Here is an 18,167-nt window from a genome sequence, read left to right as displayed (position 1 = left end):
GGCATTGACGGTTATTGCAGTATTTATTAACTCCCAGCAACCACTTCAGGAATTTATTCTGAACTAATTCTGCTGGATCCTTTTCTAATTGTCCACTGCAATCAATCCCCCATAGTTCACTCGCATAAAAGAGTATGGGAGATGTCAGTGCATCAAATAACTTCCAGATTCCAGCTTATTTAGCAATTTTGGTACATCACTTAGATAGAAATTAAAAAGGGTAGGTGACAACATGCAACCTTGCTTCACCCCGGCTTGACAAGTAAAGGATTGGGTTAATTTGTTATCAATTTTAACTGCCGATCTAGCAATTGACGGAGCATGAAAAGAGTAAATTTCGGTGCTTCTGTGGTTTAGATTTCACGTACTTCTTGTCAATAAGCATTCTACCTTTGTATACCCTCTTTCTCTCTGCCTTGAGTCAGAGCAGGACAAGATACAGTTATGATCATGCGAAAGCAACATTTTATTGACAGTTTTAATTGCTATCTTTTACAGGCATCCTGCACTTCAATCGGCAGTCACACTACTGTCGAGAAAGGAAAGTAACAAGAAGGAAGGCAAAATGGAACACAAGTACCGAATAAACAAGTACTGAATAAACTGCTTAAAGTACAAGTACTGAATAAACTCTGAAGCGCCACGTGCAAAGTCATTCACGGGCAGTCACTGCGATGCGGGAGATCTCAATCGGGGGTCAAGAACTCCTTCCAGGGCGAATCGTCCGGCATTCTCCTGCGGAAAGCTTCCAGAGCGGCTAGTTTTGCCGCTCGACCGCGTTGCCCGATCACCGTGTTGGAAACTCTTCTCAGTTGTTCCCAGAAGAGTGCGCGACCGCTGCTAAGTTGAACACAGAGCAGTTTAGGCACCAGCGTGGCTAGCTCTCCTATGCGCCTGAGGCACTGTAGCCTATTTCTCTCGACGTCTAACATAGAGCACAGTATCCCCTTTACGGTCTGTTTTCTGGTCACCCTCTGACCGGGGGGTAAGTCTGCCGGGACGGCGAGGTCGTACAGTTGGTGAACTGCCACGGAACTCGCAAGGAGTCGACTGAAGAGAGCGCCCTTGCTAGTAGACGCCCTACCGAGGAGATTGCAGAGGTCCAGGTGTCGTGTGAAGACGCTGCAAACGGCACAGCGGAGGTCTTGCGAGCAGGGTTTTCGTGGCTGCTCTTGTAGCCAATATTGACCGCCTTTCAGAGCACAGCTGTCTTCTCGGCAGTTACAGTTGTCGCGGCCGCAGATGACGAAGAGGGCTGCCATCTTCTCACCAAGCAGTTGGCGGCGTGCGTCTGCAATCAGGTTGCTAGTGGCCTCTTGTGCCCTCTCGGGGTCTCCTTGCCAAGCGCCTGCCCTGGGCATGGCGGTTCGTATTTCCTGTTTGGAAAGAGAAAGAACAAAAAATGCAGTGTTTCTGATTGTGTCATCGGCGGACGGAAAATGTCCTCCTTAAAAATAGCAACGATAACGATAACCATAAGAAGGATAGGGAGGGATAAGAGACCATCAGTGTGGACACCCACCTCTTGGCGAAGCGGCTGGTGTTGTCGGAAGAAAGTTAACATGTCCTGCCACGTCTCCGCGTCTGGGAAGGCGTCAAGCCTGAGTCCCGCGACCGACCCGTCCTGCAAGCCCCAGGGATTTGCCTCTTCTTCCTCTTGCGCCGTCACTGGTTCGCCTGTCGTTTCTGCACCTGCTGAAATGAAACAGGGAGTTCTCGCCGTTAATGATTTGGAAGTGAGTGAGCGTATCATTTATATTGCCCAGGTTCACATAAAAATATGATCAAATGCGCATTACAAAAATGAAGAGTTAAGATTAATGTAATATATAAAAATTAAGCAATATGAATGTCAAACAACTTAAAATATAAGATAAACGCTAAATAGAAAACAAACATTTGCTAGCCCAGCTGTGTCGCAACTTTAGCCGAAAAAATGATGTTGTGCCTTTGTTCCTTTACCAGTATGAAATTTTGCTCAATTTTGTTATTCTTGGGGTATTGATTCCATGTTTGTTATTCTTGTTGCAAGGAAATCTCTTGTTTCAGACTTCGCAACATATTTGCTAGCACTTTCCTAATATAAGAAGAATGACATAAGCAATCTATCAATGCTTTTCAAGTTTGCTTCTTAGCTACCAAATGTTTGCGACTGTCTCAGCGTGTGCGCACAACTCCACAAACTGAAAACGGTCTCTCCTGAGACGTAGAACACGAAGCTGGTATCATGTGCTGATACCAGCATGTATTGGTATCATAATAACGGATCATTGTTTTTATAGATTTGTATACATTCCGTTAGTTTTAATTTTTCCCTTTTTTACTCATTGTAAATATAATAGGATATGGTTGTATATTTGTAGATATTTTTCAATAATGTTGTTTACATGACTGTAAAGCGCCTTGAACATAGGATAAGAGCGCTATAGAAATATTATTATTATTATTATTATTATTATTATTATTATTATTATTATTATGTGCGAGTGATAATCGAGTTTGGTTTCATTTTTCAGCGTTCTTTACCTGGTTCCCTGCCCTCCGTCGCTTCTCCCACGCGGGACGCCTTGGCTCTCCTCCCGCCTACAGAGGAAGTCTTTCTCTTCTTCCTTGCTGCGCGTGCGCCACCCACTGTCGTCGAGGTGTTCTCTCCGTCAGTCTCCCCATGGTGGTCCTCCTCTGAGTCGCTGCTTTCCGAGCCGGGCCGGCTGCTCAGCCGTGCGAGGAGAGCACAGAGCATTGTCCGCTCGCTGTCTCCTGGTGGCTGTTGGGAGGTTCCAGCCTCCGAAGAAGACTCCGCGCTGGACTTGCCTATCTCCTGCATAACACTCTCCGGACAGGATATGAGGGGTTCGTTGGATTCCTCGCCGCTACTGCTGGAGTCGTCGCCCTGTCTCCAACCCCGCTTGAGGCTGGCGTGAAGCGTGTCCAAGGTGTCTGCCGATAATGCCTCAAAGGTGGCGAAGTTTACGCCAAACTCTACCATGGCGGAAGCCAGGTACTGCGGGCAGAATGACCCACTCTGGTAACTGATGGCCGCGTAGCGGAGGTTAAGGAGCCGTGCTCTACTCAGACCTGAGCCGGCGGTCGTTGCTTGACTGACCAAGCAGGCCACGTCGCACACCGCCAAACGCCTCAGCGTCAAATTGCTGGCCTTCGCCGACACGGTTATGTTCCCCGGTAAGAAACCCCCGTGTTCTTGCACTATCAGCCGCTTGGGAAAGCCGTGCGTGAATTCAGGGCTTGCGAGGCTCCAGGCCGGAGCGTCCCAGATCATGATATTTCCAAACCTAGGAGAGCAAGAGAGTAGGGTCAGTCCACAAAGGCTTGTCTATAGGTTTCCTGCTTTGCGCCCCCAAACCAGTCGTTCCAAAACAGACAGGGCTTCGTAAGTGTGCCGTTTAAGATTTTGTGGTTAAAATTATTAGTTGATTGGGTACCGTGTGGCGGTTTTTTTTCCAGCGGTCCGTGACTGAATAAGTTCCCGCAAACACGTAAAATCTACTCCAGGGTGAATACTCTCTATAACTTAAATTCGCTACACAGAAGTTAAGTACTAACCAATCGTGTCTGTTCAATTACAACTTGCCCCCTTCATTCGGAAACGAAACGGTGTACATAGCATTGTAGGATTATTAAACAAAAAAACGAAAATGTTATCAATGCTGTGTACTTTCTAGAAAATCGCCAATAAATAGGAAACAAAAGGAACAAAATATCGTCAGTTCGCGCGAATACCCCCCTCCCCCCCAAAAAAATAGCTTTTTACTAGTGTCTCTGAGCAACGTACCTGTCCAAGCGAACGCGGTTTAAATTGGCGTCAAACGGCGCTTGTCCGCTGGTTAGAGCCTCGGTCAAACGTGCGCTGTGACGGCGAAAGAGTTCCCACTTGTTCACCTTTGGGTGGGTGTGTCTGCGACTTGCCCGCTCAGTTGGATCAGCGGCAGGACGCGTATCTTTCCACCCTCTTTCCAGTCTCTCGGTGCAGTAGCTGATAGCGTTGGCAGCGTTGTCGAACAAAACTGCATTGGACACCTCCTCCCGCGAATCTCGAGGCACTATGTGCCTTGGCAACGACAGGCTGTCTAGCAGAAACAAGTCAAAGTTGAAAGCTAGAGGCCGGTCGGCGGATTCTGCGAATGCCAAGGGGAAATATGGCTCCACGCTCTCGACGTCCCTTTGGAGGGAAGCCGCGTCCTGTTGTCGATAAAAGGACTGACTACTTTCCTCGACCACATCCTGGTCCGCCACGAAGAAGGCCCTGTCCTGTGAGGACTCAACGTCACCATCTTCATCTTCTTCATCGTCGTGGTCAGCGCTGTAAGTGCAGAGGGACAGCAGATCATTTAGAATGGCGTTGATGGCAAACGCCAAACGTCATATAAACACGTACATAGAAACTTACCAACATTTCCGTACGGGCTATTCTACGTCAATGCACATGTCACCGAAAAGAAGGAAAAATTGGCGAAATAGCTCATGACAACTTGAAAGACTTTCTTTCACAAATACTCCTCAAGTGATCTCTTAAAAAGTTTTTAAAGTCATGTTGTTGTTGTTGTCGTTGTTTTTAATTCTTGATTCCTCCCTTCCCTCGCGGCAATCTGTAGCGCGATTTCGCGGGAAAATATTAGTTACTGTGAAGTATTTTCCTCATTCCTCAGCACAGCCGCATACGAGGGTTATGCATATTAAGAAAGATGCTTGACCTACCTTCGGCCGTCTCGTGTCCCTTCTGCTCTCGCCTCCTGGTCAAAAAACTGTCTGAAAAAAACAGAAATGAATTAATACACAGCAAATAGATACAGTCGTTTAACCCCGTTGTCAAAAAGACACCTTCAATTGTAATAGACTACTAAAGAAATTTATGAGGACATGAGAAGCGACAAATCATTCCAAAAGGATTTAACGAACGGGCATTCCCAAAAGAGGTGCAAAAGAGTTTCCGAGCTTTCTTTACAGAAACTGCATTGATCATTAGATTTGATTCCAATTTTAAAAAGGAAATAGTTTGTTGCCAATTTTCTATGCAGAAGTTGAAATTGAAATACACGCAATTTAGATTCCTTAGTACATAGAAAAGCAAGGGTATATGACTTAAACCAACCCCAATCAATCATGTAAATAAACTCCCGTCAAAAAAAGGCAACAAAAAAACCGATTAATTTCGAAAATGGTCTCAAATCCGCAATAACGATCAGCGGGGTTGGGCAATACTAAGTGAATTAAGTAACCGAAAATCACGGTTAACCATTTACCTTGCTTCGGTGCGACTGCTTTTTTGAGTCCTCGGCCGGCGGGAACAAGAAGGCCTACACAGAATAAGAGACACGACATTGTTAACGTAGCCACGTCAAAAATGTAGTTAAAATTATGGTGGTGAAATTACGGTTTCATCGAATCAGCTAGTCAATTTGTGGTCCTCATCAGTCCCGATTTCGTTTTAAGCGGTTTTCCTCTGGGTTGCTAGTAATAGTTTCATGCTTGTCACGAAGCAAAAATCTGTACCTTTCTGGGCTGTCCGCCGTATCACTGCCAGCCTCGCTCGGCGCTGGCGGATCTTGTGAAGATCTGCAACAAAACAATCAGACATCCAACTTAAAAAAGCACGATAAGTGAGCAATCTGTTGGTTATTCTTTGGCCTCAGAAAATGAATTAAAGCGGGAAGAAGTAAACAGAACGATAAGTAGAATTTCTCACATATTTCTCCAAACCCAACGTAAAAACCGAAAACAAACTTAATTGAAAAGAGTTTCCGAGCTTTCTTTACAGAAACTGCATTGATCATTAGATTTGATTCCAATTTTAAAAAGGAAATAGTTTGTTGCCAATTTTCTATGCAGAAGTTGAAATTGAAATACACGCAATTTAGATTCGTTGGTACATAGAAAAGCAAGGGTATATGACTTAACCAACCCCAATCAATCATGACTTTTTGAATTTGTTTGTTTTTGCGCCGCTTTTTCCGGCGATCCGCAAAAATAAGTTCCCGAAAATAACAAACATATTATCAATGCTGGGTACTGGTACTGTCTGGAAATCGCAAAAATCAATTTCCAGCAAAACACAAAAAATCGCAAATCCGCAAAAATAAACTCCCGCCAAAGAAAGGCAACAAAAAAACAATTAATTTCGAAAATGGTCTCAAATCCGCAATAACGATCAACGGGGTTGGGCAATACTAAGTGAATTAAGTAACCGAAAATCACGGTTAACCATTTACCTTGCTTCGGTGCGACTGCTTTTTTGAGTCCTCGGCCGGTGGGAAAAAAACCGGAAACAAACTTAATTGAAAAATGACTTCCTACCTGGATGATTCCTGCGTCGCTCGTCCACCATCAAGCTGTTCTGCTTGATCCGATCTCTTCGCTGGGAAAAACTCTGCGATGCTCGTGGCTCTCTTCTGCATTGTCGAGTCTAGTCGATTGAATAAGTATTTCGCAAGGGGACACTTATATATCAGGGCACATTACGTCAATTTCTCCAAATAGACTCGTTGCCTTTTACATGACCATGACGTCATCCGTGTTTTCCCCGTGGAGCTATTTTTATATTCCAGCCGAGGGAATCTGGGTTTTTGCCCTGACGGGGCAAAAACCCAGGCTTCGCGCGGCGGCGTAATGGCTGACGCAATGTGGTGTGCGAGATAGCTCGAGGGGTTTAACATCGCAACTGACGGTTTCCTTTATCAATGAACCCAAACAAGAGCCCCCTTCGTTCAAGTTTGCGGCTGTGGCCAACGACGCCTCTGGAAGAATTTTCACATGGCAGGAAATAGCGCAAATCTAGCGGCTAGCTGAAAAGATGGATGCGAAAAGTGTACACTACTTGTTTTGTCAGTGATCATTTGCTGATTCTGTTCGGTGATGGTTGATGAGAAGGTTCATTCTGGCGAACCTTTCTTTCAATAAAGAACCAATGATATTTTGTGCAAAGAAGCGGCCTTTCTTTGAATAAGGAACCAGTGATATTTTGAGGGGGAAATTAGCGGTAAAATACCCGACGACAAAAGCTTGGACAGCTAGAAAAACGATCTTGCTGCAGTGTCCACATACAAATTCTCCCCGGTTGATCTTCATACAGTTTCATGTCGAATTAGTTGAGAGAATTAAACAGATCAAAGCACTTTCCATTAGGGGCCAGTTCCCTTTTCTGTAAGTAGGGTGGAACGGGGGAAGGGGGAGGGGAGTGGGGTGTGGTGGTGGGGGTTGTTGTTTGTTGGGGGAGGAGGGAACTGTTTGCCTTCGACAAAACAGCAGCATAAATACTTTTCTCTGGAACCGAGGCTGTTTTTCTTTGAATTGGCATGAATAGGTTGGAAATTTGAAAATACGGTTGAAAGACTTGAAATGTTAAAACTTAAGTGAGGAAAGTAGAAAAATTCATTCTTATATTCATGACTAAGAGACTGAGAGCTTGAGTGTTAGATTGCCGTCCGAATAACACACCAAGTTTTTACCTGATGAAGCTGAACAAATGAAGTTGCTGAATACATTTAAAAGGACATATGAATTTCAGTTAACTGAAAATATGAGCCCAATATACCAAATAGTTGCTTATTAACAAAAAGTTGAAAGTTCCAGAACTGAGATGAAGACATTACCACTGTCAAAGCCTTATTGCCAAACAATTCACACCAAACAAGATTTTCACGTATGTTTTTTGTTGTTTCTCCTATTTTTGCCTTAATAGATTTATTGTTTTGCGAAAACGATTATCCTGTGTACTGACTCCATTAAATAAGGGAAAGCAGAGATTCAAAATGACTTATTTCTCTGACCTATAAAAAAAATTTAACCCACCCCCTGTCATTTCATATTTCAGTAGTTATCCACCCCCTATCATAAAAGAAACAAACTGAGCAAATAAATACAATGTGGTGTGAATATGTAAGCTTATTGATTTATTACTTTGTTACACCAACAAGTGGGCCTTTTTTACTTTGCCTGGTCTATCCAGAAATTCCAAACTGCTTACAAGATTAAAAAAGAAAATAAAACAAATCCTTTCAACAGCTCCACCCTTGACTCCAAAGCTGAACGGAATAGAATAAAAGAAATGGCAATGAGATTCAGGGATGAATAATTCACTTCTTTTGTTCTTCTCTTCCTTAGCCTTGGAGCCAAGTGTGAAATTTTAATGTGAAACTGGGGCCTAAATGGTGTACACAGTCTGACAAGTACATACCATCAAATATTATTCTTTAAACTAACGTGATGTGACGCGATGCTTCACAGCACTACACCTTCATGACATGATTGAAATGTTCACTCTTCAAAATTATCTAGCGGACTGGCCGCTCTGACTCCCAGAGCAGCTTCTAATGAAAACTGTTTTCAAAATTAAATGAAATATTTTTAACCCTTTAAGTCCCAATAGTGACCAAGATCAAATTTCTCCAAACAAGATCCATACACTGCCAAGAGATGTTATAAGCAGTAACAAAATGATCACACAAGAGAAAATGCCTTGATCTATTATCAAATTCTCTCTACTTATTCTTGAAGGAAATGTTTAGAGATCAGTTTGGAGAATTTGTACGTGGATACTGGGGCTTAAAGGGTTAAGGCCCACCACAGTGAACTGCGAACGAGAAAAAGGCTTCCTTTTTTCACCAAGCATAATTGACGCCCTAATAATGTTACACAAAACTAAAATGTCATGAAATGATTGTGTAAGAAAAGTTTGTAGCAGACTACAGAAATAGTTGTAGTTCTTCAGTGGACTGTAGATTTTTACTGAGCTGGTCACTTGATCTCTGATCTGGAAGCATGGCAGGCTGAAAGAGGAAACAGAAAATCGATGAGAATTTCCTTTTGAGCGAAAACACACTTTTTCTGTTTCTTTATTACTGCCCAGTAGATAATCGAGTACAACCTTTTTCAATTTCTCGTTCCTCACCTAATCTGCAAAGATGACCTTGTGTATTTGACGCGGGGAAGTGCAGAGTTGATATAATCCTGGTCGATTCTTTGGCACCTTTACTGTAACAGGCACTAGGCTCTCCAAACTCTCCGTCCACTGTTCACCGCTGAGTTCCAGTTTGTAAAGGTTCCTTGAGACATTCTTGTACCAGAGAAGGGAAACATCACCTTGTTGATTGAGAGAATGGATCTGTCCGATCAGGACTTCTGGGCAGTTAAGCTTGCTATGCTCTTCCACCACAGCTACAAAGTCACCCGGTTTGAATGGGCAGTCACCGAAACTCTGCGGTTGGCCATTATCGGGTTCCTCTTCCAAATGGTCCTCTGCATACTCCCTGGCTAGGTTGACAGCAAGCTGCTTTCTGTCATTGGCGGTACCGCGGTCATAGGTACGCTGGGCTTGTTGCCATGAATGTCTGAGAGCGGCCGCCAATGATGCCTTAAGGGCATCTGTGCAATCACTGTGAAATGGAGAACTTATTTTAGAGATGACTATGAACACGAAGAAAGGCAGACCTACCAAATACTACCCGCCAAAATTTAATGTGTGGAAAATATTTGTAATCATTGGTTGTCTTGTTCACCTACTGTTAATGCTGATCACCAGTGGTCCAATGTATATGTTTTAGGTGATTTTTTATCTCAGGTAATTTTATTCTCCTTTTGTTTTTGAGTATGGTGATGTATGGCAAAGACGTTTAAACCAAAGGAAAATAAAAATTACCTGACATAAAAAATTAACTACAACATATATTTCATAAAATGTCCTGTTGTTATAAATTCTATATTGCACATAGCTTTTCTCTGTTTTATTTTTTTTATTTAGGGAAATGTCACAGAGCAACCTCCAGTTTTCCTTTTTCAAGATGTTTTATAATTTTTTATTTCTATAAGATTATGATGCTCCTTTGAGTAAGGTTTTTCAGCAACAATAATCAACTCACACCAGTGCATGACCGAGAAAGAGAAACAAAAAAATTCAATCCCAGGATAAAGTTGGACTGATGTGAATATCTCTAAGTTTGTTGAGTGAGTATTTTTACTTTGATGAGGCAGAAAAAAAGCTGTGCAGTGTATAGTAGAAAAAAATAATTATCTTACTCTCTGCCATACGACCAGGTGATGAAAGCAGATCGAAGCATATTCACTGTCACCAATCTTCCAGTCAGGCTACGAAACAAACTTTTCATGTGTGCAGAGAACGCAGGTCCCGAGAATCTGTGACCCTTCCTGTTCTGCAAGGTACAAGTTAAAAAAGACACGGATGAACACTGAACTAAAGTTGGAAAAACACTCGGATCTTTCTAGTAAAATTGACAATACTATTGAACGTGTGAAAGAAACAGTGATTCTTACAGGTCCAGCTTTTGCTTTCCTAGAACCATGTGTTCCAGTACAAAGAAATACAAAGATAGCATTGTATTAACTGAAGGGTGAATTGGGTCGAGAAAGCACCCTCGCTGAATTTAATGCTGGTCCTAAAAGATGATTTTCCAGATAAAATAACCCCAACTACTGAAATGAAGATAACCATTTGAAAGGATTCACCCTCACAAGGGTGTTTTTTTGTCCATTTTCACCCAAATAAGATCTCAATAAGGTGAAAATTTGGCGCGATTCACCCTTGAAGGGTGAGAAATGTCAAAGAATCACCCTAAGGAGAATTAATTTCAAATCCCAGGGACTTCTATGAGGGTGGTCAGGGGATTTATATAGGTGAATCAAGAGACTGAGACATTTTCAAAAGCTAATTTAAGGTTAGGGTAAAACCTTACTGTGTCCAATTTAGGGTGGTAATTTAAATCCACTCACCAGAAGCAAGTAGTCCCCACTGTCATCCTTTGCAAGGAGTGGACGGAAATCGTTGATGTAATTTACCAGAACCTTGTATAGTTCATGGTCACACTGAAAAGAAGGAGAATCCTGTTTAAGTCCACTTTGCCTTTTAGAAACCAACATGAAAATTCTTTGCACTGTATCTTCCCTTTGCTAATGTAACATTTGTGCAACAAGGGACATGAGTTTTAGGAATTATGAAAAACTGAGTAGTGATCTCACCTGCAGAGTTAGCTCATCCCTTCCAGATGTCCCAGATGTGATAATCGCAACGCCATTCTACCTGTAGCCAAACCGTTTCTCCGGGAGTAAGAGGCAATCTAAAAATGTAAAATGTAAAATGTAATACATAACAAAACAAAAATTCATTAAAATACAAGAAAAAAAGAGGCAATCTATCCATATTTAGGGCTACGCGCACATTTATTTTACCCATACCATACACAGAAACGCTCTATCGTAAGGTGTGTAACAGTTGGGTTAGCAATGATGCGATGATTGAGGCAAAGTCCCAAACCATATGCTTTAAAGTTATCCCCTTGTTCTGTCTGTGATGTATTTTCAAGACACCTTGGGCTATGTGCCCTAATGGCCAGAGCACACAGCAGTAAAAATGCACGCATGACCCAGCTGTTGGCAAGCAGCACAGCATTGTACCAAATTTACACTCTTGCAACGCCTTGTCAGTTGTCTCCAGCTGAGAGAGTACAAAGGAAGACCAAGGTGAAAGATCTTCTGTGTAAAATCTTTGACTGCAAGAGGAACAGATTGCAGTGCCTGAAGCACATCGGCCAGTTGGCCCAGCTCTTGCCAAGACTTCTGTGTGTCCAGTTGGTCACAGGGCACTCTCTCTTCTGGGATGACTTGAGGAAAGTGGCACGTGCAGTGAATTCCCAGCCAAATCAACAGTCAAAATTAGCTGCAATAGTTGCCATTGGGAGAAAACTTCCTCCAGCATCCCCTTGGAGAGCATTCCTCACCTCAGAGAGGACTGCAGATGAGGAGGCTATTATCCAAAGATTTGGCTCCTAATGTGCAAGCGCTTTTCAGTGCATTAGTTCTGTATTTCTTAACACCTCTGGAGGGTGAATATTAAGGATTTCTTTCATATTGATATACAGTAGACTTAAATTTGTTGTTAAGATCTAGAGACATAATAGGAGAAAAATGCAAGTATTTAAAGAGCAATTAATTTTGATATTCCACTTAACTTATTCCTAAAATAGTTGGCTGAATAGTTTTCCCCCAGATGGTATTGCACAACTATATTTTGATGTAAACAAAGTGGCAGGTGCAGTGAATTCCCAGTCAAATCAACAGTCAACATTTATAGCAGCAGGTAGTTGCCAACAAGAGAATTTCCAAGACTTTCAGCTTTGTGTTACATAGAGGAGTAAGACAGTTTGAAATTGAGAAAACTGAAATAGTTTGCTAAATTGTTTTTTCCCTCAGATGGGATTACTTAACTCTATTTTCATGTAAATTCCAGACGAAAAAAAGGTTCATTTAATTGTTCTGTTGACTAGCATGTCTGCCTTTGTCACATAAACACTTATTAAAGCTACAAGTCATTTATGGAAAGTGTATACTATTTAAGGAGATATGAGACAATAAAAATAATGGTTTGATAGTAATTTTGAGTAATCAATAATTATTTAATAATATTATTATTATTATCAATTATTATTAATGTCACATGCTTGTCAAACAAGGTTTGCCTTCTCTACAAGAACCAGTGTTTAGCCTAAAATTTGAAACAGGTTCTTATTTTCTTAAATCTATAAAGAAAACATTATGTACAGTATGTGGTCCTTGGTCCGCAACTTTTCCGAACATGTTGAAAAATTTCATCTAGAAAAAAATTAGGTAAAAAATGAATGTAGCTGACAATTTATTGATTAGTTTTCTTTCATATGGCGAAGCTTCGGCTTTTCTTCTGTTGCTCCTTGGTAGTACTGTTCGTTTTTCTGTGTTTGATGCTATAAAACTTAAGCAGCTTTCTCTCCAATTTTGCACACTGGTTAACCTTTAGGAATGGAAGGGTTTAGAAAACTCCTGGGCCAAGTTGTTCAAAGGCTGATTAGCAGTAACCCGGGGTTGAATTTCAAGACCAGTTTCTTTTTCTTTTGTTGAAATTTTTTATTTTTTGGATAATTTTCTCTATTCATTTTAGAGCATCCAGTCATCACATTATAGACAAAGAGATACAATTATGCTATAAATTAATACTTAGCGCTCTGCGTAGGTAAAAAATAAAAATACAGCACCTTTTCACCCTATGAAAAATTAAAATATAGAGAATATATTCAGTGCGGTAGAAAATAATTACTCAAAACTCTGTATGTATTCAAGATATTAAGAAAAGAGAAATTGGAAATATGTATAAGGAATATTTTAACACATCCCTTTTATCAAGCAAAAGGTTTCATTTATTTTGCAAAATGTAATTACACCAAAGACATAGGTTGCAGACCAAGGACCACTATGCGAAATTTGGTGATAGTTTTCAAGAGTCTTTAAAACAAAAAATTCAAAGTCTTCAGCAAATTTGCTTCCAACGGCAGAAAAATTTTTATCTCAAAACCTGTTCTACAAAAAGGCACGTCTTCCTGTTGCGTTTTATTTATTCACAAGCAAAAGTAAACATGACCATGTAATTTATGGTGCCGCAAAAGTACATGTACGAACTTCAAGAAAGAGGAATTAACTTACTGTCAACAAGCTTGAATTTCACGTCTTCAGGTTTAGTTAAAACAGCAACACCATGGGGTTTTGTGCACAGACTCAACAATAATTTGACCAACACACTCTCTTTCACCTCGCTGTTCAATATCCTTGGGTTTTAGCAGTGGAGGGGTAAACACAAAATGAGTTTTACACCTGGCATGAATTTTCTAGAAATAAGGTAGTCTAGATGGTTGGATACTGTAAGTCATGAGAAACAGCTATGAATGCAGTCTCTGCAACAGAAACAATACTGTGTAGTGACCCATGCTTTTAAAAGTTTAGAACTTAGCTTTTGGCTTGGGAAACTAGGAAGCCCAAATCAGCTAGAATTTCATAGAAGTGTGTGTGCGCTCTAGAATAATAACAACAATATAGCAAAGGAAAAAAAATAGCAATAACAATCACCAAATGTAGACTGAATAATAATGACAGAACTCCATTAGGGCCCGTAACCCTTATCCTTTGAGCTATTCCACCGAGCCGAATAACATAATATTATTCCTCGACAAGAAATTAAACATACAAATATAATTTCACTGGAAAATAGTTCAAAGAAAGCTGCTGAGGACAACGTGTTTGCTCTTTCACTGTGATCAGTGAAAAACTCCGGATAAAAACTATCTAGCAAAAGAACAAAATAGACGATGCTTCGAAAGTTAGAGGAATGAATCCGCCATGTTGTTTGAGGTCCTCACATGAAAATTGTTGCTGATATGCACATGAAAATGCCTCCGTTACACAAATATAGCACTGAATAGAAAACATGCGGACTCACCGGCTTGGCAGGCTTGTCTGGAAGAGTGTGTCTTGCTTTCAGGACGAGAAAACAATTCCGATTTGTACAACACGATCACAATGTCTTGGTAGTTAAGGTAAGTGTGCCTGCCATGGAGCTTGTCAGCGGAGGTATGTTTGTGGTGTTGTATGCGACCTTGAAAGATGACCCTGTTTTGGCAACTTTTGACAGTCTCTGGTGCTTACCTGGCAGTAGAAAAGTGCCTAAGAAACTGTGGGAAATGTAGACAGGAAACTAAAGTTCGCGTCTGGAGCGTTTTCGAGAGGTGAGGTTCAGCGGGAGTTTGAAAAGATGGGTGGAAAAACGCGTTGGTATTTTCAAGATGGCGCCTGCTGCTTTGGATAACCAATTTCGGTTGTTAAAGTTTATTGTACATGTTCTGTCGGGTACAAGGTTTTATTGAGTTTTCAATAAAGGCGGAAACAAAGTTGAAGCCAACTGCTTGAAAAACAAAACCCAAAAAAACTTGCTTGGCCTTTGAATACGCGCTTTTGGTCAGTCACTTGCCGTATTTTTGGTTTTGTTTTGTTGTGGTTGTTTTTTGGGGGGACGGGGGGGGAAGCGGGGAAAAATATAAATCTGTTTTATTATTTTTCCCTTCTTTTTTTAATGCAACACCATCTATGTAAATGGTACTGCGAAATAAACGTTGTTGTATTGCTTAGGGTACCAAATGCTCGGTTTAAGTTTGTGGGCAGCGTCCCTGGTTTACCTGCGCGGGATAAAGTTCAGTAGAGATCACCTGTTTGTGGCAAAAAATAGAAAAAGCAAAAGCAAAACAAAACACTCGAAAACAACTTAGCTTTTGATTGACAAAAAACTGATGCAGCGGCCTAAAAATTAATGTGGCCGAAACAGGCCCAGTTCATGGTATGGGCGTCGGTGCGGGTTTCAGATTACAATCTCCCCCATTGAAAAGCAGGGACCATAGCCTTTGCGCTTGCAGTTGCGATGCGTGGGGAAACACCAACACAGGTAGTCTATCGTTTCGTTTCTTTCTTACCTTGTTTTTATTATTGGACTTTTTCCTTTTTGTTTTGTTTTGTTTTGTTTTTTCATGGCGATTCTCTTTCTCTTTCCTGCAAAAAATATCATCGAGTGGCATATATGGCAATGATTCTTAACCGACCGCACCCAGCTACACAGCCAGTCTTGAGTAAACCTACCTTTTTGTTTTCTGTGTGACAGGAAAAACAAGAGAGAGAGAGAGAGAGAGAAAAGACTAAAAGAATGGATTTCTCGACCGAAGCACAAGAAACCCGTGGCCCTGGGTCACCCTCCAAACCGGTGAGACGTTTTCTTAGCTACTAGTGGAGATACGATACCATTGTTTGGGCGTGATACTACAGCGTTTAAGCGCTTAAACGCTCAAGTTGTTTCTTCAACATTGGTCTTAGAAGAGCCGATTCATTATGCGTTACAGATCTGCAGCCATCAGTTCAGTAAAGAGACTTTTCATGCTGACGGTTCCAACAGTAACCAATTTTCAGCTATTAGTTCAGTAACCTCTCCCTTCTCCCCTTAACACTACCCAAGCTCGCGGTTTCTAGAGCTTCTCTAAGATTCATGTTTTTTTTGTTTCTTTGTTTCTCACAGAAGCGGCCCAAGTTCAGAAAGAATCATCAGAATTCAGCTTTTCCGGATGACGTGGTAAGTGCTTGACCTCATCTTTTGAGGTCGTCGGATTTTCATTCAAGAATCTAAACCTGTCACTTGAGCGCTTAGTCATTTAATAGCGTGGAATTTTGCGATCTTATCTCCAAATGAGATCTCCCCTTTCCAGCTTCTTCCCCACCCAGGGTGGTGCGGGGAGTCAATGATTGTTTGATTTGTTGGGATTTTTTACTTTGTTTTTGTTTGGTTTTTCTGGTTTATTTATTTTCTGTCTTCCCTACGAAAGCGTACGTTCCCCGACTTAGGCTTAGGTTTAGGCCAGCAGATGGCTGAAAATTCATTTTTGCCGTGAAGCCTAAAAATGTGATCATCGATCGCCACCTTTTGCGATGAAGTCATTAGTCATTTGTCTGTTTGCTTACCTGTGATCCGTGTTTTTTTTGTTTTGTTTTTTTTTTGCGTTTAAGGAAAGGCAAGCGAACCTCGCTGCTATGAACCCATCTTACAACGGCAATGATGCGGTAAGTTGGAATTTCTCTTTTCTTTTAAAGTTAAACGAAGCACGTGTGTTTGTAGTGAGATCAATTTTTGTCGCCTATTACCTCGCTATTACGTACACCCTTTGGTGCGCACATTAGGGGCTCTTTCAAAACGTTATCCTAGAAAAGATATCCGGCTAATACGGGCCGCTCTTTCTCTACCGTGCGCTAAAAGGCTAAGTATTTTCATGTCTGTAAAATGACGAAATCATTCACAGCTTGGTTGCCAACAAGTCACCCCCAAAACCCTTGCAATTAACCGATTAATCACTTAGTTTCTTGGTCGCTCTTCCTTTCAGAGGGGACGATCCCAGAGCTACCAGAGACTCCTTATGGGCAGTCCGAGTTCGTCAGTACTCAATAACAACCACCTGGTGAGTACGATATTCGCGGAGCGCACGCATTGAAAGAGCGTCAAATCAAATGACATGCATTCTGCCTTGAGAAGCAGAAGGCGTTTTCTTCTTCATGATGCAATGATAAAACTTTATAAAGCATTTATACTACCTCATCCACAACAAGTCAATGTCATACGATGAGCTGCTCACTACGGCTAGCATGACATCCTTATATTGTAGGCGCTTACACCAGGCGTTAATTTCTTTTCAAATGCTTAAATGGTACGGGACCTACTTATATTGGAAGCCTTTTTAAATACAGACATACACCTTTTAACCGTTTTTATAACATAGCCGTAATTATTATAGATGTTATTTATACACGTTCGTATTTTGAACGAGTTTTTTAGCTCTTTGACGTAACGAGTTAAAATAAACGATTGATTGAAAAAAATTGATCGATGATTACCTGCCTAGTGAGAGTAGGTCATCCGCTGACATTCGTGTTTTTTTTGCGTTTCAGGAAAAGCAAGCTAGTCTTAAGGAGCAAGCTCCTAACAGCCTCGCAGCCAGGAGTTCATCTTACGAGGACGATGTGGTGAGTGAGGATTTTCTAGGCTTACATGAGTAGAGCGTTACATTTGCAGGGGGTGAACTTTAAAAAACCGTCTGTCTCAACAGTTCTCAAAATGCCTGTATGTGCAAACCTTTTCAATTTAATTTCTTCACTTGCTGTCTTAATGTTCCGAGGTGGTTATTTCTGCATGTTTCACACAGCGCTGAAATTTTAATGTAGTATATGTGCAAAATTCGCAGTAAAGTGACTTTCAGAGTCATAAAAAATATATACTTTAATGGTAATAATTTGACGCAGAATCTCTGAGCAATTCCGCCCCCAGCGAATGAGCGCTCCACAAATTATGTGACCATAGGTCTTCTGCTGACACAAGTTAAGCGACTGAAACACGTGTAATGCCCTCTTAATTGATAAGTCGATCAAGCGTCTGCTCCAATCGCGTCAGGGTCAATACGGGCACTCTTTCTCTACCGTGCGCTAAAAGGCTAAGTACTTTCATGTCTATAAAATGACGAAATCATTCACAGCTTGGTGGCCAACAAGTCACCCCGACACCCTTGCAATTAACCGATTAACCACTTAGTTTCTTGGTCGCTCTTCCTTTCAGAGGGGACGATCCCAGAGCTACCAGAGACTCCTTATGGGCAGTCCGAGTTCGTCAGTACTCAATAACAACCACCTGGTGAGTACGATATTCGCGGAGCGCACGCAATGAAAGAGCGTCAAATCAAATGACATCCATTCTGCACTGAGAAGAATAAGGCGTTTTCTTCTTCATGATGCAATGATAAAACTTTATAAAGCATTTATACTAT

At 41.4% G+C, this 18,167-nt stretch overlaps 2 protein-coding genes across 5 annotated transcripts; both read right to left on the bottom strand.

The window, feature by feature from the left end:
- Positions 1–500: 500 nt before the first annotated feature.
- On the bottom strand, positions 501–6,436 carry LOC140943879 (uncharacterized). Its single transcript, XM_073392994.1, has 8 exons — positions 6,310–6,436; positions 5,509–5,571; positions 5,259–5,312; positions 4,714–4,764; positions 3,791–4,318; positions 2,527–3,290; positions 1,523–1,695; positions 501–1,376 (listed from the first exon to the last, which is right to left on the bottom strand). Exons 1-8 carry the CDS (start codon positions 6,408–6,410, stop codon positions 687–689), a joined length of 2,424 nt encoding a protein of 807 aa, XP_073249095.1. The 5' UTR covers positions 6,411–6,436; the 3' UTR covers positions 501–686.
- A 1,447-nt stretch (positions 6,437–7,883) lies between these two features.
- On the bottom strand, positions 7,884–14,371 carry LOC140944892 (uncharacterized). Of its 4 annotated transcripts, none has more exons than XM_073393992.1 (7): positions 14,264–14,371; positions 13,474–13,655; positions 10,984–11,081; positions 10,738–10,830; positions 10,027–10,160; positions 8,903–9,386; positions 7,884–8,780 (listed from the first exon to the last, which is right to left on the bottom strand). In XM_073393992.1, exons 5-6 carry the CDS (start codon positions 10,113–10,115, stop codon positions 8,903–8,905), a joined length of 573 nt encoding a protein of 190 aa, XP_073250093.1. In that variant the 5' UTR covers positions 10,116–10,160; positions 10,738–10,830; positions 10,984–11,081; positions 13,474–13,655; positions 14,264–14,371; the 3' UTR covers positions 7,884–8,780. The 4 variants fall into 4 exon arrangements, with proteins under 4 accessions (XP_073250093.1, XP_073250095.1, XP_073250094.1 ...); XM_073393994.1 differs by having other exon boundaries at positions 13,474–13,595; positions 14,264–14,353; XM_073393993.1 differs by having other exon boundaries at positions 13,474–13,721; positions 14,264–14,351.
- Positions 14,372–18,167: the final 3,796 nt, after the last annotated feature.

Source organism: Porites lutea, chromosome 7, assembly GCF_958299795.1.
Source record: "Porites lutea chromosome 7, jaPorLute2.1, whole genome shotgun sequence".
Classification (NCBI taxonomy): domain Eukaryota; kingdom Metazoa; phylum Cnidaria; class Anthozoa; order Scleractinia; family Poritidae; genus Porites; species Porites lutea.
Note: the sequence above shows the minus strand (reverse complement) of the source record. Positions and strands in the feature narration are given on the sequence as shown.